Source organism: Nuphar pumila, chromosome 3, assembly GCF_984573655.1.
Source record: "Nuphar pumila chromosome 3, dmNupPumi1.hap1.1, whole genome shotgun sequence".
NCBI lineage: Eukaryota > Viridiplantae > Streptophyta > Magnoliopsida > Nymphaeales > Nymphaeaceae > Nuphar > Nuphar pumila.
The window spans coordinates 74,210,180-74,236,398 of record NC_143251.1 but is presented as its reverse complement, the minus strand read 5'-3'; the positions used below and the strand labels follow the sequence as shown (position 1 = coordinate 74,236,398).

At 43.2% G+C, this 26,219-nt stretch overlaps 1 protein-coding gene across 1 annotated transcript; it reads left to right on the top strand.

Annotated features, from left to right (window-relative positions):
- Positions 1-4,723: 4,723 nt before the first annotated feature.
- LOC149843024 (thioredoxin F-type, chloroplastic-like) lies at positions 4,724-12,262 on the top strand. Its single transcript, XM_089999541.1, has 3 exons — positions 4,724-5,107; positions 10,445-10,544; positions 11,832-12,262. Exons 1-3 carry the CDS (start codon positions 4,767-4,769, stop codon positions 11,964-11,966), a joined length of 576 nt encoding a protein of 191 aa, XP_089855667.1. The 5' UTR covers positions 4,724-4,766; the 3' UTR covers positions 11,967-12,262.
- The last annotated feature ends 13,957 nt before the right edge of the window (positions 12,263-26,219 follow it).

Below are 26,219 nucleotides of genomic sequence, written 5' to 3'. Positions count from 1 at the left end.
GATCGGACATGGTCCGTGGCAGCAGACAAGAGTGACATCCGGAACTGCGTGAAATAGTTCTGGGGAGAGAAAAACGCGATCAAGTATCCGCAAGCAAGGGCGAGACCTCATATTTGACCACCAGAATTGCTCCCCCATATGAGGTACTGAGTAAAGTTGGTTCCGCTGAACAAACTCCTGAAACCCCCTAATGGAGGGGTTGAGAAGAACCGGTAAACTAGAATTCTGCGTGGACAACAGGCAATTGAAATCCTCTCCTAAACACTGAAGAGCTCCAAATGTAACCAGAACTCGATCCAAATCAGCCCAAAAAATTGGTCGCGAAGTAGACACGACAGGACCATACACAAAGGTGAGAACAACATCTTGCAGCGACGACAACAAGTTTGCAGAAAGGGAGATTGAATAAAGACCAATATCTACTATCGCCACCTTAAGAGAAGCTTTCCAAAGAACCAGGATTCCCCCAGCAAACCCAACGGACGGCTTAAAAGCATATGCCGCACCTCTCCATAAGAAAGATACCACTGTTAATAGAATATCCTCCATTTTGGTTTCACAAATTGCAACGACATTCGGACTTTCATACCTAATCCAATTAGCTAAAAACAACCGCTTACGGGGGCAATTCATGCCTCTAATATTCCAAATACACATCTTCATGATAAATAATCAGACAACACCCTAGCACGCCTTTGCCTGGCTGAGCGTCGAACTGAGCTGGAGCCATCTGCCTGAATCTGGGCTTGCGAACAGGCCAATGATTTAGCTCTACGAAGACTATTTGTGACCCTGACCGCCGATCGTGCTCGAGGAACAATCTGTTGTTGGATCGAAGAAAGCTGCTCGATTGAAATCTGCACTCCTAGTGCCTGCACAGCCTCGACGAATGACATACCCCATATGTCAAACAAGTCATCGACCCCCTGCGGCTCACCCCCCGAACTTGACGAATCTGGGCAAGGTTGTGGATGCACTGGTTGCAAGCAGGAGGCCCCCGAGTTCCCCTGAACCGATGCTCTGATACCCTCCATGGGACAACCCTCGTCTTGATCGGGCAAGCAGTCCGCCGAACTCAAAAAGTGAGTTGGGCGCAACATGCAAGGTGACAACGAGACCACGCAGGTAAAACCCAAAACACACGTTGGGGCAGACCCCATGCACACCAGGACGCCTTTGCATGGTAGAAATATCGTCATAATACGAATTGTAGAATCGACTGAACATAAGCTCCCATGATGATCGAAAAATGAACGGGCCCAGGATCCATCATGAGCGACAGATGCAGCACAACTCCCAGAAACAAGATCGTGCTGGCGGCCCAATAGTTGAAGAGGCAAACCGGATGAACATATAGAGCCCGAAGAAATCTCAACGCAAGTGGACCCACACTCCATCTCGAAAGCAGTTTTACTCATTAATTTATCAGAGCAGATGAGACAGATTGTCGGCTTGGAAGGACGCTTCTCAATGGACGCTTTAGGATACGAGCGATATAACTCTGACGAACGACCGACATCATGGGATGGACAGACGGCACTGGATGCCTTCAACGGTACCCAAAGCGAACCTATCTTAACCGCCGAAAATGAAGAGGTACCTGCCTCCATGGTACACACCTGCGCCACATCACTGAAAGATACAACAGGTCGACGAGGGTCATGGACCCGGTGCCTGGCGTGTGATGAATGTTCCGGCATACGAGACTTGCTAGAGAGGTAAATAATATGACGAATTTTTTAACGATCCGAGCCACACCTGTGACAGAAAACTCTTGAACGGAAGTTGCGATTGAAACAGACAGTACACCACCAGTCTCCCGGCTTCGCCCGACACGTATCCGCCCGTCGCCTAAGGCTGCAGAAAGAAGGTTGCCACGTCGGCCAAACCAGATTCCACCCCTCTAGTACATCCTTGTTAGAGTAGGGCCAAAAGAAAGGAGCATTGAGCGACCCTTGAATCTCATTTTCTTCCAAAGCTTCCCTGTGAAGAGACTTGACAAACCACCGAACATCCCTTATATCAAGCGCTCGTTGACACAAACCGCGGACCAAGAACCCAGATAATGATGCGAAGAATCCCTGAGATAGCCTAAACGGGACCTTAACCGAAACTCCCCACTTCTGGAGCGACACCGCGAAGGCCCAAGCATTAATACCCTTCGCTAACTCCAAGAGAGCTTTCTTGTTGTGCGAAATTGACCGACTACACGAGAGACTCCAAAATCGATCCGACCCCCGCAACTTGCCTCTCATCATCAGCAAAGAGAGAGAGAGAGAGAGAGAGAGAGAGAGAGAGAGAGAAGAGTTACCCTGCTGCTTCGACAAGGATGCCTTTGTGATGAAGGCGCGGACGGATCTGAAGGCGGTAGACGAGAAACTTTTTCTCTCGAACAGGAACAGGATCCACCAGAGCTCTTAGGGCACCGAGGGTCGCAGCGACAAGATGGTGGGGTTGTTGGTGCAGTCGAGGATGAACGCTCTCCTGGCTTCACGGCCGGCGGAAGGTAAGGCTCCGACAGTGGCTGGAACACCCAACAAAGAGAGAGTTCTGAGTGAGGAGCGACGAGCGGGAGCGATGCACAAAACCCCAGTGGTGGGGGCAGTGGAGACAGGCGGCGAACGGGGGAGGACGGCCTCGCTGGTCTCTGACAGCGGCTGAAGAGGGTAAAGGTAAGGCTGCCCTCCGGTCGGCGCTCGAGCGGAGAAGAGACGCAGGGGGAAGGAGAAAAAAAGGCGAAGAAAGAACAGAGGAAGAAGGGGAAGACTGCGTCGAAGGGAAGAGTCGGCGACAGACCGGAATGGTGGTGCCCCTCGGCCAGCAAGGGGGTTGGCGACGATGCGGCTCCGGCGAGGTCACGGACGGGGAAAGGAAAGAGGAGGATGGGAAGAACGGGGAAACCCCAGTGGAGGGGGTCAGAGATAGATAGATAGATAGAGAGAGAGAGAGAGAGAGAGAGAGAGAGAGAGAGAGAGAGAGAGAGAGAGAGAGAGACGGCCGGCGGAAGGGAAGGCTTCCGGCAGTGGCTGGAACACCCATCCAAGAGAGAGTTCTGAGTGAGGAGCGACGAGCGGGAGCGATGCACAAAACCCCAGTGGTGGGGGCGGTGGAGACAGGCGGCAAACGGGGAAGGACGGCCTCGCTGGTCTCTGACAGCGGCTGAAGAGGGTTAAGGTAATGGCTGCCCTCCGGTCGGTGCTCGAGCGAAGAAGAAACGCAGGGGGAAGGAGGAAAAAAGGCGAAGAAAGAACAGAGGAAGAAGGGGAAGACGGCGTCAGAGGGAAGAGTCGGCGACAGACCGGAATGGATAGAGGAGGATGGGAAGAACGGGGAAACCCAGTGGAGGGGGAGAGAGAGACACAGTAAGAGAGAGGCGAGAGGGAGGGGACAATGGCCAAAATCGAGGCCAGCCGGAGGCCTTTCTCCGGCCAGAGTAACTGGTCAGAAAAGGGTCATACCGAATCCCCGATGTTCTGTCAGAGAGAGAGAGAGATCAGAGAGAGAGAGGTTTCATTATCGCCAACTTAGATCACAATATTGATCGAACCATATAAAAAATTGTGTCTTTTTTATGTGTGTGTAATCCGATTCATTGTATGGTTTGGCAAGTATGATAATCTTACGTATACTTATATTTTTTATAAACGTGTTTGAAAGCGAGTTTAGCTCTTTGCTATATTAGGTGCATAACATTGCAGGATTTTAATGTAGTATTGCACCTAGTCACCTGCTATCTACTGATTGACTCCCAAACTGGCAAGCTTTATCCAATATTGCTAAAATTAGTTCACTAGGTGAATTGGTTTCTTAAAAAAGCCAAAAATTTGAATCATTTTTTAATTAGAATATTTAAATCGGATTTTTATTCAAAAATTCAGAAAAATACAAAAATTGTAGAAAATAAATGCAAAAATAATAAAATAATAAAATAATAAAAATAATAGGTCCATATGTATCGTATGGGTAGAAAATCCATAGGATTCATCCCTAAATTGACTATTTTTTAATAAATATATAAATACTTGAAATTATTTTAATGGCTTAACACACATAATATTTTTTAATTAGTTTTTAGCTGATTCTGAAATTCATTTGCCCATTCACCTGAATCGTTGACCAAATGATACAAGGGCTGATACCGATACTGACAAAATTGCTTTTTTTTTATGAGGATGAATGAGTATTCTTCAATTTTCAAAAGATAATACAAAAAATAATAATAACTCGTTTTTCAAAATAAAAGAGATGTTTTGACTGTTTTCACTAAAAAAACTATGGCTGATGTTTGAAATTTTATAAAAGTAAGCCGAATTTGGGAATTAGAGACAAAAGGTTAGACCCTAAATCAAATTTTCCTAAAAGAAAACGGTGGCCTCAATTTCATCCCATATTTCTGTGGCTTTGTGGCCACGACCAACCCTCCTGGACTCATAGCCAATCTGTGGGCTCCATTTTGGCGAATATTCACAACAAATAACTCGATGACTCTAATGAAAATCCATAGATCAAGTCCCACTACTAACATACACAAGATCACTGAAAAATCCATGGACTATTAGGAAGACTATCCACTAACTTGGACGTGGCGTTAGGATAGATGCACAACTTTTTTTATTGGATACTTCTCTTGACTACGGGGTCATTTCCCAGCATCCACGGTGCACACTACTGCCTCTCTTTCCCATCCCTGAGCTATTTAAATGCTGCCTCGGTGATTTTTATCTTCTGAATCACAGATTTTAGAGGGGGGGAAGTAGAGAAGAGGAATGGCTCTGCAGATTTCGATCTCGTCTCCTCCTTCGGTGAACTCCTCTCAGATCGTCTCCTCCTCCCTTCGCTCGAATTCCCTCGCCTTCAACCAGCATATTTCTCCCGCCGATCGCCTGCCGGGGTGGAGGAATAGGGTGCTCGGCCTTGCTAGGGTTTCCAGGAGGTGCGGGAGCGGGAGGAGGAGGGGAGCTGCGGTTTCGGTCTCTGCCGAGAGCCTGGAGATTGCCGGAGCGGAGGCGGTCGTCGGGCAGGTGACGGAGGTGAACAAGGACACTTTCTGGCCGATCGTCAATGCCGCGGAGGGGAAGGTCGTCGTTCTGGACATGTACACTCAGTGGTAATGTGGAATTTTCCTCTTCTTTTAGGGTTTTCTTTTTGCGTCTGCCGTGTTTCGGCTTCTGTTGATGGATTGAGCTTCGTTTGTGCTTCCTTCTTCTTGTTCTTCGTCTGTTTCGTGATTGTTGGGTTAATTGGCTACTTGTAGTTGTTTTTTTACTCCCAAGCAGCTTGAAGCAGAGATTTTTTTTTTCTTGGTAGCATTTTACTGATTATCAAGAAAGTATATCTCTGCTATCATAATTATGTTTCTTGCCAGACATCTATGGTTATGATGCTATCACTTCTTGCCAGACATCTATGGTTAGGATGCTGTCACTGGTTCTAATCATAGTCAGCTATATCGATCAAGGTGATTTCTGGGCGAGGGTTTTTCTGGGAGTTATTTTATTTTCTCGGAAGAATCTCGCGAAAGTCTTGAAAACTTTAAAAATTGAAAAAAAATGTAGCAAATAATAAAATATCAAGAATAGTAGGTTTTGTAGTATTTTTCTTAGAAAAAACATAAAGAAACAACTAGAAAAGCTATTAAAATATAAAAGAAACAAAAAAAAAACATGCTTAAAATATAAAAAATAAATATGCTTTTGAATATCTTGGGAATATAATATTTCCAATTCTAGCGATATTTTGAAAATATTGGAAAAATCTCGAGAAAATATCGGCTGACCTTGAAATACCGATAATATCACGACATTTTCAAAATATCGGTGATGTCGGTAACACTGGTTCTAATGCCAATGGTTTCTGTTATTTGTGTAGCAAATAGGTGCCTTCTCTTACACTTCTGACTTGCTTAAGTATTGTTCTTTGCCTTCTTGCTACCCTTCAGAAAGGAACTTCACATGTTGTCTCATTGTCTCTGGTATGTGTATGACTCCATTTTATCTGGGAGTGTCCTTTTCATCTCCATCTATCTTTGCTTATGATCACCTCAAACTGGTTAGCTCTGGACCCTTGACCCAGATGAGTTCTCAGCGTGATTGCAGATACCTAGCTAGTTAACTCGCAGTGTTGTGCATGCTGACAAGCACATGATGATGCAAATTGTAGCTGAATTCGGTTGAATCACGGGTGTAGCTAATCATATCGATGATTCATGTCACCAGCTTACTGAGTAAAGTCATGCCTTATCATCGTTAAGCATATTAAGTTGATTATGTGTTCACTATTGGACTTGTTTTTTCGTAAATTGATTAGCAATGGTTGATTGAATGAATAAAACACTATATATTTTGCAGTAAAGTGCATGTTTTCTACCCATACTGTAGTAATAACTAAGCTTTCTCATGCTATTAAATGAATCCTATACAGATTAATTGAACACCAGAGTGTATCTCACTTGGATTGGGAGTAAATTTTAGTCAATGCTTCTAGATACATGCATTTATGTATCCGGTCAAGCCTTACATTATCTTTGCTTGTTAGTTGTCATAATTTGTTCTCCACTTTCTCTGATAGATCCTCTTAAAACTCTATAGCGATACTGCATTATTTTGATCCTTTGCGGAACTGAATCAAATAGTGGAACTACACAATTAGATTTATGGTCAGAGTTTTCTGAGTTCAGACAGTCCTCCTAAACAGTGTTGCTCAAATGTTTGTCATTGTGCTAACTATACAGCTGCACACACGCCTGTCAGGAGCACATTAAATGTTCTGATACTATGCAAACCCCAAAGCATTAGAGCTTAAATTAGTGGAAAGGCCAGAGCTTAATACTTATAAAAGTAAGACGAAAGAATACTTGGTAGAGTTTTGTCATCTGCTTCCTTGTTGAATATGTCCAGCATGTTGGAGGATGGGAGGCACAACCTTCCTACAGAATTTCTTCCCACTTCAGCTTTTTTGTGAAACTTACCACGGCAGCTATAGCCATTGTAATTTGGTGAAAGTAAGCTGAATCTCAAATAATTTAACTAAAACAAGAACTGGCCAATTTCATTAGGATTCAAATGTGTCTCTTGTTTTTTACTGTTTTGGTGGCTCTCATCACAGGCTGTGATGAAATCGAATAACCGAGTCAGTTACACCAAGTTTTGAATTTTGATAATGACTCAGGTTTTTAGCATCCCATGTATATGATAACGTGCAAATATGGACAGGATATCATGCTTTGAATCTAGTACCCAATGATGCTCCTTTTCAGCTGAAAGAGTAGGAAAACAAACTTGCAGGAGGAGAACATAATTGGATATCTTGTCCATGGAATATTCTGTGAATCAGTTTCTATGGGGATTTACAAATAAGCAACAATATCAGTTTATATGAGGATCTACATATAAGCAACAGTAATTTTTCTAGAGGAAGGAGGTCTAATTTAGAAGATTGAGTTCTTTCTAAAGCTCTGTGTGGAGGCAAATAAGTTATATGGAATGACACTGACGAGAGAAATTGATGAAAATAGTCAAAACTGTACCGCAATGCCAATTGGGTTGGCATCTGGCAACAGAATCTCATACCACTGCTTTGTCAAAGAACCTTTTTGTTTTCAAGAATCTTATCTATTTCAGCCTTCTTTTGAATCCTAATTTGCGCATAGAAAGACGAGTTAAGAAATAAAAAAATCTGAACTTTCAGAAATACTCTATTTCAAAAGATAGAGGAAGTTGGATGTGCCATCTCTTGCTTCAGAAACAAACACTTCAGAAATTTTCTAGATTCTAGTATAACCTTGTGAGTGTGATATTTCTGAGTTCAATGGCATTTCCTTCTGTCTTAGTGACAATACCCTTGTTGGGTAACAAGACACTAGAGAAACTCAGAGTGAGAGTGAATCACATTACTGTCTTAGGATGAGGAAGAAGTGATATCAACTGTGGTTGGTTGTAGCTAACTGAAAAACGCTAGGTGATGTTTTTCCTAAAAACAAGCCTTTTTCCTAAAATGAGTTTCATCTTTTCCTGTTAAAAAGAAGCCCCTTTTTTTGTACAAGTTGTAGCATGGCAATGCAGGCTTGATTTTGGGTTCTGTTGTTGGTCACCATATTATTAATTGAGTTGCCCTCCAAACAGATGTGCCTGTAGAATATCCCAAGGCACCATCTGCTGTGATACATTTAGTGCCTCAGAAAATAAATTGATTTTTTTTATTTATGTCACCTTCTAGGAATGACATTTGATTCTTTAAATTTTGACTGCAAAATAATCTCTCTTGGTTAGATACATCATGTTACTCTGCATTCTTCTTCTTTCTAAGGAATCAGGTTAATAGTGTCAGCCTGCCATGCAAATGGGTAACCATGCTGATGGAGTCAGCATGCTTCCTGTGGTATTGATAACAAAATATCTTTTTTTATCTTAATTGCACTAAGGAAGCTGCAATGACAAGGTATCACTGTACACTCTGTAGAAAGCAAAAGTGTGTAAATGGCTGCCAACTTTCAAGAACCAATGAACCACATAATTTGAAGGGAAACCTACCTGCAAGCGCCTATCAAAAAATTATCTTCCCTTGGCTATCTAATATTAAGTTATTAACCCTGTGAAGTTCTATTCATGTGCGATATTAATAGCCATGTGTTGTTGCAAGGTGTTCATAAAAAGCTTATTATTTTCTCTGAATTTTTCACCATGTTGTTGCAATGGGGAAATATATTAGTTAAAAGAGGTCGGGGTAGGCCTAGGAAGACATGGATGGAGGTGATAAGAAAGGATATGAATGCTTTGAACCTCACCGAGGACATGGCATTGGATAGAAATGAATGGAGGAGAAGGATTCATGTGGAAGACCCATAATGATTTTCTTTGTTGGTTCATATCGCCGACCCCAATTGTTTTGGGATGAAGGCGTAGTTGTTGTTGTGGTGGTGGTTATTAACTTCCTAAATCCACCTGTACGTTGTACTGTATCCAACCTCCCATGATATTAATTAAAAATCTATATTTACCTCACATAAAAAAAAAATCTGCCAAAGCAGTCTAAGCATACCATTAATATGTTAAAGTGGCAAAACTCGCCATAGTTGAAATAATTATTGTCTGACAAGTGAAATTGAGGTCCTGGACAAAACGCAATCCAAAAGATTAATGACATACAAAATTATTATAACAAGATTAACCCTTTCTGATGGGATAGTATCAAACAGAAAAATAGAAGTGCATTATGTGGCCAGACATGCTACTGAACTGACTAAAAATGTGATCCATGGGTTGTTGTGGGGATAGGGGTGGCAATCGGGTCGGGTTGGCGGGTCAGCATACCTCAACCCGAACCCGACCCGTTTATTAAACGGGTCAGCTGTGGCAAACACGAACCCGACCCGTTTAATAAACGGGTAACCCGACACGACCCGCCAACCCATTTAATAAATGGGTTGGGTCGGGTAAACGGGTTTTCAGGTTGGCGGGTTGACGGATCGAGTTGGCAGGTTGACGGGTCGGGCAGACGGGTTGGCGGGTCGGGTTGACGGGTCGGGCAGACGAGTTGGCGGGTTGACACACCCGCCTAACCCGTTTATTAAACGGGTCAGCCGGGTTGGCATACCCCCAACCCGAACCCGACCTGTTTAATAAACGGGTTACACGGGTCGACCCGTTTATTAAACGGGTTGGCTTAAGCCCAACCCAAACCCGCCTAAGAGGCGGGTTGGTGGGTCGTGTCAGAAATTGCCACCCCTATGTGGGGAGGAGATGGTTCTTATCCGATTTGCCAAAACATGAAGCAAAATGGATTTCCTGTATATTTGTGATTTAGATGTGAACAGGTATTTTTTTGCAGTTCTTTCTTTTACATTCAATGTGGAAAGAAATGCTTTTGAAAGTAGACACTCTCTTGTTTCATTTGTACTGACAGTCCTAGTGCGCCCACACTCACACACAGATATACGTACACATATGGTTTGCACTTATATTAAGAAATTAGTCTGATAATCAGTTATGTACTGCAGTGTTACACTTCTCCAACTTGGTATGTTCTGATCTGAACTACAAACTACAGAAAATTAATGAGTCAAGTAAATGTTTAGGTAGATTTCCTCCTATGGTACACTAATGTGCTGCATCTTTTATGTTTTTTTCATCTGGAAGATATTTATAGGATTTTAACCCTAAATCAGTAACAGATTTGGTTAAAATGAAAAAATAAGAAAAAAAGTTCCTACGTTCATCCATTTTGTTCATTGAGATGAAACACTTCTACGTAACCATGTCATGTTTTTGGCTTGTAAAAACTTTTATTCTTGTTCATTTACAATATTGCTGTTATTTATTTCCTTTTTGGATAGACTTTCACTTGAATATGGACTAACACTATTTTTACCCTTAATATTATTCAATGATTGTTTGTCTACATTCGATGACTTTTTTTTTGGCCTTTATTCTAATTTGCGTCTTTAAAGGTGTGGCCCATGCAAGGTGATGGCTCCTAAATTCCAAGAACTATCAGAGAATCATCTTGATGTTGTCTTCCTAAAGCTTGACTGCAATCAAGAAAACAAGGTCAGTGAGAATTTCTCGTTTTCCTCTCCGCTTACGTCTTCTGATTCTTCTTACAATAGTATTTTCTGTTGATTACCTTGATTGATAACGTCTGAAGTCAAAATTTCTGATGTTACGCTGGAATCAGTCAAAAATTACATGAATCTTGGCTGGGTCCAGCTGTAATACTGGTGAGTGATGTGCCCAAGTTTTTTGGGTCTTAACTCTTGAGCCCGTCAACTCCTGTTTCAAACTTGGGCCAGGTTATTGCTCGGAAGGAGTTGCCATGAGTAGGCTTACATTTATATAAATGCACTGCTTTGGAAGAAGAGTAAGATTTTTTATGGGTCTTTTTCTATTTTCTCAATGTACTGCTTGCATCGACTCCGTGGTGAGTTCCTTTTTTTCTTTTGGTTTTATCTTCGGTGAGTTCCTTTTTGTTCTTTTGGTTGTATCTTTTTGAGTAAATTTTCTCTGTTTGAGACCTCACAAAGTGAAGAATAGCGTAAAAGGGTTTTTTTTTAATTGCACCAGTTAGGGTTTTATTTTCTAAACTTAACTTTTATGTTTTTCTATATGGCTTGGTTTTGGTTTTCCTTTTGTAACATTGATTTTTAGTTTTTTTCTTTAAGACTCTGTTTGGGAGCTGGGAGATGGGAGTTGGAGGGAGTTTATGGATTTGGAAAAGTGGAAGTCATATCAATTCCTGGAATTGGCATCTACCACCATAGGAGGTGGTAGTTACAATCTCTGGTTTTGAGTTCAATCTAACCTCCTTTCTCGTATCTGTGAACTACCTTCTCAACTTCATTCTCCCAAACAACCACCAACTTAGTAGTTTGACCAAATTTAAACTCAAATCCTTCACTCCTATTCCATCTACCAGTTCCCAAACATAGCTAAATTGACTTTGTTTCAAGTTATTTTCTTTGACATGAATTTTTGATTTGTCTGATGACATTTTTAGGCTTTTTTTACTAATAATTTATTCACGCAATGTGAAACGCATAGTATGTTGACAAACGGAACCTGCTACCAAAACATTGGCTTTAGAAGAGTGTTCAAGGAACCATGGAGATCCTGCAGTGCTGCATCTTAGATGATACTGTTTCTTACCGGGAGAGGATGATGGGATCAACATTCAAAAAATGCCCAAAACCCATCTTTCTGACGGATTGATGGCTGGGGATTTGCTGCTTGTCTGTTTTATTTACCGCCAGATTATGACGAACCATCTATTTCGTATTATGTGTCTGCATCAGGTACTTAAGTTGGCTAATTGCACATTGATTTTCATTCTGATTGCAGCCTTTGGCCAAAGAGTTGGGCATAAGGGTAGTTCCCACCTTCAAGATCCTGAAAGACAGCAAAGTTGTGAAAGAGGTCACAGGCGCAAAGTTCGACGACCTGGTGGCTGCAATCGAAACAGTTAGAAGCAGTTGACAGGAGTCAGCATGGCCCATCGACAGTAAGGGGGCTAAGATGTTAACCATGCCCAAGTCTGGAATGCTGGTGACTTGCTGGGGTATAGTCCTTTAATTTACACCCCACATTGCTCCCACTTTCCATAGAAATGTATTGCTTAGTATCAAATTTGTACCAGCAAGGTGATAAGCCAATCTTAATTATTCATGAATGTGTATTGTGAAAGAACTCTTATTGTTCGGAGAAGCTCGATTTTTCTCTCTTGTACACCGAGAGGTAGACAATATATTTATATACAAACTCTTTACAGTTTACAAGAGTTAATAACAAGAGAGACATAACGATAATGATAAAAGAGAGACAGAAAACGATAACTTAAGGGTTATCGTTTTTATCAAAAACTCGGTGCAGAACTCTTTTAATGTTGGAACTCTTCTACGTTATGCTTGGTTTAGAACTTCTTGAAATTTATGGACTCTTACTATCTTCCGAACCGAACTCTTATTTACACTGAAATTTGGTTGTTCTACTCTCTTTTGGAACGACCGAATTCTTGCTGGCACTAGAATTCAGTTTTTGTGAGTCTCTTCTGGGTTGAGCTATTGTTGAGCTATCGAACTATCATTATCCTTATCATGCCCTTGCAAGCTCAGCATGGGTTTAACGATGTTGAGCTTGTCATGAATTAATGTGAAATGTGAAACTGAAAGGGGTTTTGTAAGGCCGTCAGCAAGCTGGTCTGCGGAACGAATAAATTGTAGTTGAAGGTGTTCCTTTTGTATATGATCTTAAACAAAGTGAAAGGCAATTTCAATGTGTTTGGTGCGTGCATGAAAGACAAGATTCGCTGCGCGTAGATTGTCACATCAAAGAGTGGGTGGAGAAGAAGAATCAAAGTCAAGCTCAGTAAGAAGTGACTTTAGCCAAAGAAGATCAGCCGCTGCACAGGTCAAGGACTTATACTCGGCCTCAGTGCTGGACCGGGCAACAGTTCGTTGCTTGCGAGAGGACCACGACACCAGATTAGAGCCAAGAAAGACTACAAAACCACTCGTGGACTTCCTATCATCAATATTGCACGCCCAATCAACATCAGAGAATGCACTGAGATGGAATAAAGATGTGCATGCAAGAAACAAACCATGATGAATGGTCGCCTTAACATATCAAAGAATGTGTTTGACCGCAGACTAGTAAATGACCATGGGGCTATGCATGAATTGACAAACTTTATTTACTGCAAACGCAATGTCTTGCGATGGTGAGATACTAGAGACCATCCACAACACTACAATATAAAGAAAGATCTTGGAAGAAAGTAGCACCATCCTTGGTCAGCCGAAAAGTAGAGCTTAGTGGAGCAGAGATCGGCTTAGCTTCAGACATGACGACACGTTGTAGAAGTTGAAGTGCATATGTGCGCTGAGAAAGGAGAAGTCCAGATGAGTGATAAAGAACTTCAATATCCAAGAAATAATTTAACCACCCAAGATCTTTGATGGAGAAGGTCCCACTAAGGCACTTGATTAAATCCTGAATAGCACTTAAAGAGTTGTCGGTAATAATAATGTCATCAACATAGACAAGCAAATAAATGACTAAGTCTCTGACATGAAAAATAAATAATTAATGAAGTATCCGAAAGCGAAATACGGAAGCTGCGAGCCAAAAGATAAGTATTGAGTCACTGGTATCAGGCACACGGGGCTTGTTTAAGGCCATACAACGCGGGATCAAGTTTGCAAACATAGTGAGGGTGGGATGGATCTTCAAAACCTTGAGGTTGGGTCATATAAACATCTTCAGACAAAAGACTACTGAGAAAGGCATTATTGAAGTCCAACTGATGAATCGAATAGCCTGAAGAAACGGCAAGAGCCAGAACAACACGAATAGTGGTAGGCTTAACTACGGGACTAAAGGTCTCAAAGTAATTGATGCCCTCTTCTTGATGAAAACCTTTGGCAACTATACAAGTTTTATATCGAGCCACAAATCCATCAGCATGACGTTTAATGCGAAATACCCACTTGGATCCAATGACATTATAATAAGGCAAAAGGGGAATAAGATGCCAAGTGTGGTTAAGTTGGAGGGCATGAAATTAGTCAATCATAGTTGCACACCATTTAGGGCTAAGGCTAGCATGTTTGAATGAGGAAGGTTCGGGAGTGAGGAGAACAGAGCTAAAGCAAGCAAGGGAAAGAGGATAACGGGTGATGGAGAAAACACGAGGTTTAAGAGAGTTAGTCATGGACCGGGTAACCATGGGGTGAGTATGGTCAGTGGGATGACTGACAAACGGTTCAGTAAAGGATGAGTCAGGTGGGTCAGAAGCAGAAGTGAGGCTCTCAGGTGAGGGTGGACAGGGTGACGAAGACGACAGAGTGATATCGGACGGGGCCATCAGTGGGGTAGGGGATGGGGAAACGGGTTCAGGCATAGGTAGCAGAATCGGGGAAGGAAGCCCCCACTTAGAGATGTTTGGTGAGGAGGAGCAGGCATACATATTGACAGGGCCAAAAACCAACTCATTAAAATAAACATACTGAGAGTTGTAGGTGTGTTGAAGGGAGGGGTCAAAGAAAAGATAACCTTTATGGCGAGAGGCATAGCCCAGGAAAATACATGGAGTGGTCTTCAGCTGAAACTTTGAAGTGTGATTGGGTGTCAACAGGGGTAGCAATGGGCACCAAAAATACGAAGATGATGATAGTCGGGAATTTTATGAAACAGGAGTTCATACGGGGTTTTGCGATTAAGAATAAGGGTGGGAAGAAGGTTAATAATATAGACAACGGTGTGAAAAGCATCAACCCAAAAGGTATAAGACAGGGTGGCAGTATGTAACAAACTAAATCCAGTTTCAATGACACGCAACCTTCATGCTTTGAAAATGAGAAATATCTAGAAAAAGTCTACAAATTAAAAAAAGCTTTGTACGGACTCAAACAAGCACCAAGAGCGTAGTATGAAAGACTACAAAATTTTCTAAAACAATCTGGTTTTTCCATTGGTCGGGTAGACTGCACTTTGTTTATTAAAAATCTTAATTCAGATATTCTTATTGTGCAAATTTATGTTGATGACATAATATTTGGTTCTACTAATGATTCTCTTTGTAATGAATTTGCTAAAGCTATGCAGAAAGAGTTTGAAATGAGATTGATGGGCGAATTGAACTACTTCCTTGGACTTCAAATAAGCAAACTGAAGAAGAAATCTTCATCAACCAGGCTAAGTATACAAAAGAACTTCTTAAGAGATTTGGGATGGACTCATGAAAATCAAGAAGAAATCCTATGAGCACAACTAATTCACTTGACAAAGATGAAAATGGTAAAAATGTAGATACTAAGCTCTACAAAGGTATGATCGGATCTCTATTATACTTAACTGCTGATCAACCTGATATAATGTTTAGTGTCTATATATGTGCTAGATTTCAAGATAATCTGAAGGAATCTCACTTAACTGCAGTAAAACAAATTCTTCGATACTTGAAAGATACTTCAAATTTTGATTTATTTTACCCAAAATCATCTTCCTTCGATTTAGTTTCATATAGTGATGCATCGCTCAACTAGCCCATTTTGTTCAGGAGTATGCAGGCATGAAAAACATTAAAGAATACCATGGTCCCGTAAAAAGCATTCAAATTCACAACTAGTAAATTGACCACCATTATCAGATTGAAAAGCTCGGATGACAAGTTGAAATTGTTTTTCAGTGGCTTGCTTAAAAGACTTAAAGCACTCAAATACTTGTAACTTAGCATATAATGGAAAAAGCCAAAAAAAATGAGAATAATCATCCACTATAAGAAGATAAAAATGAAAGTCGTCATGAGAAGCAACTGGAGCAGGCCCCTAGACATCTGCATGTAAAAGCTCAAGAGGAGATGCAATAGAGGAACAAGAATGACCAAAAGGCAATTTGTGAGCTTTGCCTATCAGACAACTCTCACATACTTTTATTTTGCTGTTTTTAAGAATAAAAATAAAAATTTGTGAGTTTAAATAGGAGACAATTTTTTTATTAGCATGCCCAAGATGTCGATGCCAGATGTCAAAAGGAGTTGTTCTGCTAGCATATGTCGTCACCTGCGTAGTGTCATCAAATTTGATTGGATATAGTCCCGCGCTGGATTTCAGTCTCCAAAGATGAATCTTGCCTGTCTGTCGATCCTTAACAAGGAATTCAGAAGGAGTGAATTCAATTATACAATAATTATCTTCAGTAAACTGGCCCACAGATAAAAAGATTCTTTATAATGGAAGGAACATGAAGAACATCCTTTAAATCAAATGAAGATCCATGAGCTTTCAAAGTAAGATTACTAGTATGTGAGATGGGAAGCATCTTACCATTGCCAACCATGATTTGCTCACCACCATGATAAGGAGATTTATGGGTGAGTTATTGATAATCTATAACAAGATGATTCATAGTACCGGTGTCAGGATACCGATAGTCATCAGCAGATTACTGAAGGGACATGGCAGAGAAAGCTTTTGGGATGTCTCGATAATTTTTAGCAATATGTCCTCATTTTCACAGTATTAACAGGTAACAATACCACGACCACCTTGATTTGAATTATTATTGGTTGAATTTGGTGAGAAGTTTCTTTCTTGGCCCCGAACATGATCGTAATAAAAGTTGCGGACACGACCTCGCCCTTTGAATAATGTGAAGGCAGTTTGTTGGAGTTCAGGGGTTTCAATGGGCTTGACGTGCATAAGGACACATTTTTCTTGGTTAAGCAATAGATCATATAGATTTGTAAAAGTGGATAAGGTCGGATTAGTGGTGACAGAGGTCACACAACTTTCATATTCAAGGGACAGACCATTCAGAGTGATCTGGACTAACTCTTCATCTTCAATAGGATGATTGGTAGCGGCAAAAGAGTTTGCTAGAAACTTTATGTGGCCAAGATATGACATCTTGTCCATACTCTCTTTCTTAATAAAAGTTAGATCCCTTTTTAGAAGCATGAGTCTAAAAGAAGATTGAGATCCATATGCTTTTTTTAGAGTAAGCCAGGCTTCACGAGCCATTTTTGTTCTCATGATTTGCCCGAAAACAACTTCAGCCACGATGACTTTAATCCAACTGAGGGCTAATTGATCAGAATGAATCCAAATAGGATAACTTGAATTTTTGGTCTTACCTCCATCGGCTATGGTAATGAACGGTTCTGGTTGAATACATGTTTCATCAATGTACTTGAGAAGTTCCTGGCTGATCATGATAGATTCTAGTTGGGATATCCACAGTAGGTAATTGTCTCATTCTAGTTTTATTGAGACTAAGTTAGTGATAGCGTTCCACTGGGTTATAGGGATGATAGGAATGACGAAGAGGCCATTGATGACTCGTTTGAGGTTGCAGACTCTGATACCATGAAAGAACTCTTATTGCTTGAAGAAGCTCGATTTTTCAAGAATATATTTATATACAAACATTTTACAGTTTACAAGAGTTAATAATAAGAGAGATACACATAACGATAATGATAAAAGAGAGAGACACAGAAAAATGATAATGATAAAATGATAACTTAAGGGTTATCGTTTTATCAAAAACTCGGTGCAGAACTATTTTAATGTTGGAACTCTTCTACATTATGCTTGGTTCAGAACTTCTTGAAATTGTTGAACTCTTACTATCTTCCAGAACTGAACTCTTATTTACACTAGAATTCGGTTTGTGTGGTCTGCTAATATCGGCTGGACTTCTACTCTCTTCTGGAACAATTGAATTCTTGCTGGCACTATAATTTGGTTTTCGTGAGTCTCTTCTGGGTTGAGCTATCAAACTACGTACCATTATCCTTGTCATATTGTGTGCTTTGTGATGTCATGCTCCTATACGTTTATATAAAAATAGCATTATGCCTTTTTTTCTTTTTTGATGGTCCAAGGAAAAAACACCCCATCACCAACTGAACATGAAATTATGTTCTTGATATTTCAATATATTTTTTATTAAAAATATTAAAATCAGATTAAGACAGGCCTGTTGGACATTATGGGTTATGGGTCCAACCCACGGAGTGACCCGATTTGACACCCATTAGTGGCCACGTAATGGGGTTAGTGGGTGGGAGTTACGTGAATGTGGAGAGACCACATTCACATAACTGCCTTATTCTCCCATTATATAAGGGGTTAGGGGCTATGAAGATGATGAGTTATTCGTAGTATTTATCATGCCAAAGCAATTCCACATTCTGATATCGTGGAACAGGGTCCTGCTCACCGTCGACCTAAGGCCTGGGCTCATTGTGGGCGTCGACCGACTGAGGAGAACGCCGAATTCCCTACATGCGTCCATGGCGAATTTAGGTACGCTTTCTGCGTTTTGTTTTACAAGATTTGCCAACATTGGGTTATGGGCCCACATCCACTTATTTTTGCCCCTTTCGGCGTGTAAGACCCTTTCGGCGTTTCGCCCCGACGTTGTCTGATTTTTGGATTCTGTCAGCATGTTACCGTGTGGTGACATTCTGGCAAACTGTCGCAAACAGTGATGTTTGCGATAGAAGATAACGATCAATGTTTCCTGCAGACTGTCGTTGTGGGGCGACAGCCTTCACCGACGACACAACCATACTAGTCTGTGACCGCCAGTCGCTATGGGTAGACATTTGGTCGCCGGAGGATGGCAACTGTCATTGTGGGGCGACAAACATCCCCGTGGCAGGTCAGATCCTTAAAAAAAAAAATGGGAGGATCGTTGTATACCTATGGCCGTCGGGCTACAGAGAGGTTCTGCCAGCGCCAGGATTGCCGCTGGATGCATCACCTATGCAGAGGTTTCGACTGATGGCTTTTCGCCGAAGAGGCGAGACGGTGGCCTTGCTGTCACCGCTGAATGCCTGACGTCATCGCTGATTCACTGGCAACTTTTCCTGCATCTCGGACACCGAAGGGGCTTTTGCCCTTATGGGTCTCCATCGCAGGCGACTGTTGTTTGAATCGAGTCCACCACCAGAGATGTTGTCGGGATTGAGAACGCCGGATGGCCGACGTCTGGGGTTTGAAAACCCATTTTCTCTACCCTGATCCTTCATCCATCGGGCTGCCAGTGGAGTCACTGTCGCCAGGGCTTCTGCGGGCGATTCCAGTCGGTGCCGACAATCGCACGTCGTCATGGGGTGATGTCGGTCACCAATGGGCGGGCGATGTGGGTCGTCAAAGGATATCAGAGCATCCGAAAATGGCTGTCGTCGCCATAAGGATCTGTCGGTGTCGGGGCTGTCGCCGGATCAGACGATCGCCATGGGGCGATGTGTCGACTGGATCGGTCGTCGGTCGCCGACGACCTTGTCGGCGCTGCTGTTGGTGCCATGCCCTTTCTTCCTCTGCCCCTTCAACCATCAGATTGCAGAGGAATCACATCGTCGCCATGGGGCGACGTTAGTCATCGGTGGGGTGATGCAGGTCGCCGGCAGGTGGCGTCGGTCACCGGCAGGCGGCGTCGGTCGCCGTCTGGCGACGTGGGTCACCGTGGAGCTGAAAAGGGTGGAAACCCTTTCGATTTCCCTGAAAATGCAAACAGAAACCCTCGAGTTTCTATTTCATTTTAACAGGGGTATCAGATCGGGTCCGGCGCGGTGACCCGATGACAGACCTGATCCGAACCCGTTTTAGGTGGATCGGGTTTGTCGTTTATTCTTGGATCTAACCCAGACCCATAATGGTTCTGGGTCTAGGTCTGATCCGGAAAGAATCGGGTCTCTCTCTCGGATCAGGTTAGACCTGGGTCCATTTAGGATTGGGTCTGATCCAGATCCATTATGAGTCGGGTCCGATCCGGGACCGTTTTGGACCGGGTCTAACCTGTGTCTGTTTCGGACCGGGTCTAACCCGGGTCTTGTTTAGACCGGGTCCGACCCATATCAAATATGGGTCGGGTCAGACCCGGATCCCATTTGAACCGGATCGGATCCATGTTAAGCAGGATCCAAACACTATTTAGACTGAACCGGATCAGGAACCTGATCCGGCCCTTTTCGGGACCGGTTCGACGCCATTTTTGACCGGTTTCATTCAGATTTTCACCGGTTCCGAGATGCTAAGACCCTGTTCTCATGGATCTATGAAGATAAAGGGATTTTGGCATACAGTTATAGGTTTTTAATGAACTTTTGTTCATATTTAGTATCGGTTCATAAGGTTTAGAATCGGTTTGGACCCAAGATGATCGATTCATGGCCGTTTCAGACCGGTTCAGAGTATTTTTAGACCGGTTCCTACTTGAGGACCCTGGGTTTTACCTATATGAGCATGCTTTTGTTATTTTTCATGCTTTGTAAAGTATTTATTTTAAATAATGCATGACTTATACATCTTAATTCATGTATTTTGTGTTGGTTAAGTTGTGCATAATGGTTTTGAGCATGAATTGTAACTAAATTCATGACAATTAGTTTATGTATATTAGTTAAAGCATGAACTTATATTATGTCATGAATATACATGCATTAAGATGTGTGCATGGGCGTGCTCTATAATACGAACATGATTTTCGGTAAAAGATCTTGATTGACTGATTTTTGTAATCACCAAAGTGATCTGAGTTATGTAAATTAAGGATTCTTTGGACCGTATTAAGATTCGTTATTATGATTGTGTGTGAATTTATGAAACATCGATTCTACCCAAAGGTAGGTCATTGTGTTCCAAATTTACACAGGGTTGATAGTAGATGTGTATTCCAGTCCATGAAGCATGTTCGTACCCAAAGGTACAGTGTTGAATAGCCTCTGGTTACATAGTTTCACAAACTAAAGTCAATTCCTTGAGAATTGAAGACACGGAGCAACTATGAGTATTATCGTTTTCACCAAAGTGGAACGATAATGGCTCAACTATGCTTGTCTCAGAAAAGGTGAAAATAAAGGGTCTCACTTTTACCTTTTCAACACGAGTCTCTTCTGAGCAATAATAGTAATGTCTTTTCGTTTTTGTTTCTTGTTTTATCAGGTTCTTTCCTTATCAATGGTTCTAATAATATCCTCATTTTAGACGGATCAAATTTTTCTGATTGAAAAAAAATTGTATTATTCACTTTGGGCTATATATTGGTTTAGATCTGACCCTTAGAATTGACGAAGCTCCCGCTCTTACAGAGCAGAGTACAACCGATCAGAAGGCTGCCTCTAAGAAGTGAGAGCGCTCGAACAGACTTAGCCTGTTGCTTTTGCAATCTTGGGTGGCTAAGAATATTCAAGGTGTCATTCCTTACTGCGAAACAGTGAAAGAATTTCTGGAAGCCATTGAGGCCCAATTTGTCACTTCTAATAAGGCAAGGGCCAATACGTTCATGTCCAAATTAGTGTATATGAAATATGTTGGTGACAGTCACATCCGACAACACATTTTTGAAATGAAAAATATTGTGACTCAACTGAATGACATGAAGTTCGCCATCTCTGACTCCTTAGTCCATCTAATCTTAACCTCGTTACCTACTAAGTATGGACCCTTTAAAATCTCCTACAACACACATAATGATGAGTGGTTTTTTAATGACCTCTTGGCCAAGTGTGTTGAAGAAGAGGAGAGATTGAAGAGTGAGAGGGTGTCAAGTGCACATATGACCTCTCATAAGGATAAACAGAGGTCGAGGTCAAAGAAAAACTCAATCAAAAAGAAGAATCAGAAGAGAGCCACTGGGAAGAGTTCAAACTCTCAGGCCAAAGCTAAATCTCAGTTCAGAGGCTCTTCTATAAAGTGTTTCTTCTGCAAATGAATGCAATTTCAGCCAAGTGGTGAATATGATCTGGCTTGACTTTGTCAAGCACCTTCTGCATCTGTACCTCTTGCTTACTGAAAGCAATCGGTGATTCTAAAGGCTGAGAAAATGGGGCTTTATGAATATGTGAAGAATGTAACAACTGAGAGCCTTGCCCCTTCTGCTGAGGTATAATGGAGATCGACTCGTCAGTGGAAATGATATGGGGCTCATGAGTCGATTCTTGAGTGGGGGGACACGCCTTCCCATGCTGAAGGGATGTAACAGCTTTGACTTACGCATGGCATGAATCAGTGGAATGAAAGTCAAATAAAATAGAATCCTCTCCCTTGGATGAGACAACAGACTGACTATGAAGGTTCCCCTAGCTTTGTCTACTCAGTGTCTGAGCTAACTGTCCCATTTGAGTCTCTAGCTTGGCTATTGACTGTGTATGAGAGTAAAGAGTGGCCTTGATATCAGCAAAAGCCTCTAACATCTTCTCCTAGAATGATGGACTCGAAGTGGGCTCTTGAGGAGAATGTAGACTAGACTGGGGATGAACCTGTGGAAAAATGGGATGCGAGTAACCTTGTGAAGGGTTATTGTGTCTATATTGTGTTTGAGAGGGCTGATGGATGAGGAAATTGAATGGTTTCGCCAACCTGGGTTATATGATGGTGTAAATGAATCAGACATGAGTCTAGCAAAACCTTAGGCAGCATTCGCCTGCTCTTGAACAAATTCAAGATATAGCGACGTTGTCGGACAATAAAAAACATAGTGTGCAGGGCTAGCACAAAGCTCGCACACTCTTTCTACTAGACTTCTCGAAGAGTTTGCTAGGAATTGATCTAACTTCCTATTCAACTGGTCAACCTTGGTACGCAAATCTAACTCAAACCTAACTTCGGAAATCCCAATTTTCCTAGGACCACTAGACAATTGTGTAATCCTATCAAGTCGTGAAGACAAAGCATGATGCATTGTGTTTTCACTCAAGGTCTCAAATAGAGACCACGCCTTATCCTCACTCTTGAGCATAAAAGTTCCCCCACAAGACGAAACAACCATTTGACGGTTCTTCTTAGTAAGACCGTCATAGAAATACTGCACCAGTTGCCAACGGAGCACCTGGTGGTAGGGACACTTGCGGAGAAGATCTCTCACCCTCTCCCAAGTTTCATGAAATTGTTCTCCCTCAATTTGTGAAAAACTGGTGATGGCTTTGCGAAACTGATTCGTTTTACCAATTGGCAAGTACTTTTTAAGGAATTCGTGTTGCATTCCTTCCCAAGTGGCAATCCGAACCGTCTCAAGAGCCTTTAGCCAATGCTTGGCTTTATCTTTAAGGGAGAATGGAAACAGTGTTAACCTTAACGCATCATCTCCAAAGTTGTTGATTTGCACAGTCGAGAAAATCTCAAGGAATTCATCGAGATGACGGTAGGGGTCTTCGTTGCTAACGTCATAAAACAAAGGTAGCATTTGGATAACGTTGGCCTTGATCTCAAAGTGGTTCGCTCCTATATCAGGTCTTGTGATGTAGGAGGCAGAAGTATAAGTGTTAGCCATGAAGTACTTCTTAAGGGGATGAGTCATCTGCTGATTTTCAACCATAGTTGCAAATCTTTGGGCTATCCTAATAAGGGACTTTGGGTCCTCAATCAGCTCTACCAGCTCGGAGTCAAGCGAGCGTCGCCCTTGCATACACCTCGAAGTAGACCGATGTAGCACATGTCCTAATATGAGGTTTTCTACCTAACTAACGCGCTAGCGGCCAAACCATGCAAACCACAAAGAGAGCAAACTAAAAAAAAAACAAGAACTAAACAAACACCACGCAGTTGCACACAACAGAGATTATGCAAAGAAAATAAAATCTATGTGTACGGTACCAATCGTACATGTAATAACAAAAAAAAATTGTTTGGATCGGGTCGGATCCAGATCTGGACCCAACCCGGATCCAAAGGAGGGGACAGGCGGTCGGGCACCCCGACCGCCTCTCCCGTGCTTTTTGAGGTCGAGGCAAGGGAGGATCACGAAACCCCCCGCTCGCTGTCTACCTCCCGACTCTCTCTCCCTCACTGTCTCTCGTTCTCCCCTTCCCTTCTCTCTTCGACGCCGCCGCCACCTTCGACCTCCCTCCGGCATCATTGTTGCCGGCCATCTCCTTCCCTCTCTATGCTGCGAAGGCTCCGGCGACCCCAGGTACGCCCTCTTTTCCTCGCAATCTCTTCTCTCTCCCTCACCTCTCTCTGTGGCCACGGGAGGGGTCAAATCCCCTCCCTGTGCCCCCTTTTAGCAGGGGAGGGGCACGACACCCCTCCCTGCTCTTCGTTACGGCAGAGGAGGGGTTCGGCCCCCTCCTCTCTGCTGCTCACCGTTACGGCAGGGGAGGGGCCGAGCCCCTCCTCCTGCCTCCTGTCACGATAGAGGAGGGGCTCGGCCCCCTCCTCTCTGTGCCCTCTGTCCAGGCAGGGGAGGGGCCGAGCCCTTCCTCCCTGCCTCCTGTTACGACAGAGGAGGGCCTCGACCCCCTCCTCTCTGTTCCTTCTGTCACGGCAGGGGAGGGGCTGAGCTCCCCTCCCTGCTCCCTATTAGGCAGGGAAGGGGCTGAGTTCCCCTCCCTACTCCCTATTAGGCAGGGAAGGGGCTGAGCTCCCCTCCCTGCTCCCTATTAGGCAGGGGAGGGGCTGAGCCACTTCCCTGCCCTTTTGTTAGGCAGGGGAGGGGCTGAGCTCCCCTCCCTGCTCCCTATTAGGCAGGGGAGGGGTTGAGCCCCCCTCCCTACCCTTTTGTTCGACAGGGGAGGTGTTGAGCCCCCTCCCTGCTACTTGTTACGGCAGGGAAGGGGGCCGAGCCCCTCCCTGTTCCTCTTCTTGGGCGTCAGGCAGAGGCTTTGCCCCCTGCTTGTTTGCGTGTTCGACCGGCAGGGACCAAGCCCCTGCCTCTTTGTGTATTCGGCAGGCAGGGGCAAAGCCTCCTGCCTCCTCCTTTGTGCTAACGGGTGGGGGGGGGGGGGGGGCTTGACCCCCTGTCTCTTTGCTCTTCTGACAAGCAGGGCGACGCTTCGGCCTCCCTCGTCGCCTTCGTAAGGCAGGGGCGCAACCCTGCCTACCCTTGCTTTCGGAGGGCAGGGGAGCAACCCCCCTGCCTCTCCGTTGTTTGCTGACAGCATGTCAGCAGGGGCTCGTGGCCCTGCCCCTGTTTCTTGCACTTATAGCAGGTGCGCATGTGCACGATGCCCCTGCCTCTCCTTTCCTGTACGTCAGGACGACGATAGTGCCCCTGACTTTCTATTTTGGTATTAGCTTGCTAAGATCGTTACTTTTGCAGCTCGTACGACGGATCCTGCTCGCACTCCGCGACCCGAGCCGCCAATCGCGTACATCCGCGGACGACAGCAAGCTTGCAACTCTCAAAGGTAGGGGAAGATTGCACAGAAGACTTGGACAATTGAATTGAGTTCAATTAACTAAAAAGGACAATTAAATAAATATATATGCATATATATATATATATCATATATATTTATACGAGTACACATTTAACTCAAGGACGCAGTTTCGCGATCCTTGTCCTTTACTTTGCCGTTGCGCATCGCGCACAGGTTTTGTGTTGCACTCCTGTTTACAGTTCCTTTACCTTGCCGTTGCGCATCGTGCAAAGGTTCTGTGTTGCACTCCTGCTTACAGTTTTTACTTGCCGTCGCGCGTTGTGCGAGGGTTTGCGTTGCACTTCTGCTTACCGCCTTTACTTTGTCGTTGCGCCTAGGCTCTTGCTTTTGCATATGTGTTGGTATTGCCTTGCTTTTGCAGATGACGGGCAAGTTCTTGCTCTTTGCGTATGCCTTAAAGGCATCCTCGTGGAGGATACAAGAGACATCTATCACTCACTCTTGCGACAAGAGTTCAGTTGGGAGCTGGCGATACACCTCCGTTTAAGGAGAGGGATACCTCGCAAGGATCCTGGCTCTTCGTGTGCGCAGTCCTGCAGAGTCGACTTGAGATTTCAGGGAGCTGCGCAAAAGCATCAAAGACTGCTCCAAATTGAAGCATTTGGAAGGATGTGACTAGCTGGTTCTGCTCGCCTTTTTGGCATATCTCGGGTGATCCCGAATTGGGGGTTCGAGCAAACTTCTTAGCGGGTGTTCTGTTGAAAAACCCGTATCCCGTCTATCGAGACCGGTATCGAGTCATGCGAGACATGTAGATACCCCGATAGCGGATGTGATTCGAGATAATCACATGCATAATGTTGGCACAAGGTACTGTTGTTTCAAAAGATAGAGTAAAGTTGATAAACTTTACATCTTTGTGAAACACTCCTGTTGGGGCTTCTATTAAGGAGCTATACCCCCTTCATCCTAGAGTACTTGTAGTCGTGCATGACACGTCTAGTACTGCGATGATCGGATGAGACAGTCGTGCGACCTCGAACAACGCTAAATGCAAAATGTTGTAATCACATAAATGGCCTCACATTCGCCTTCACAGGCAAGATGCTCGAGTGGTTTAA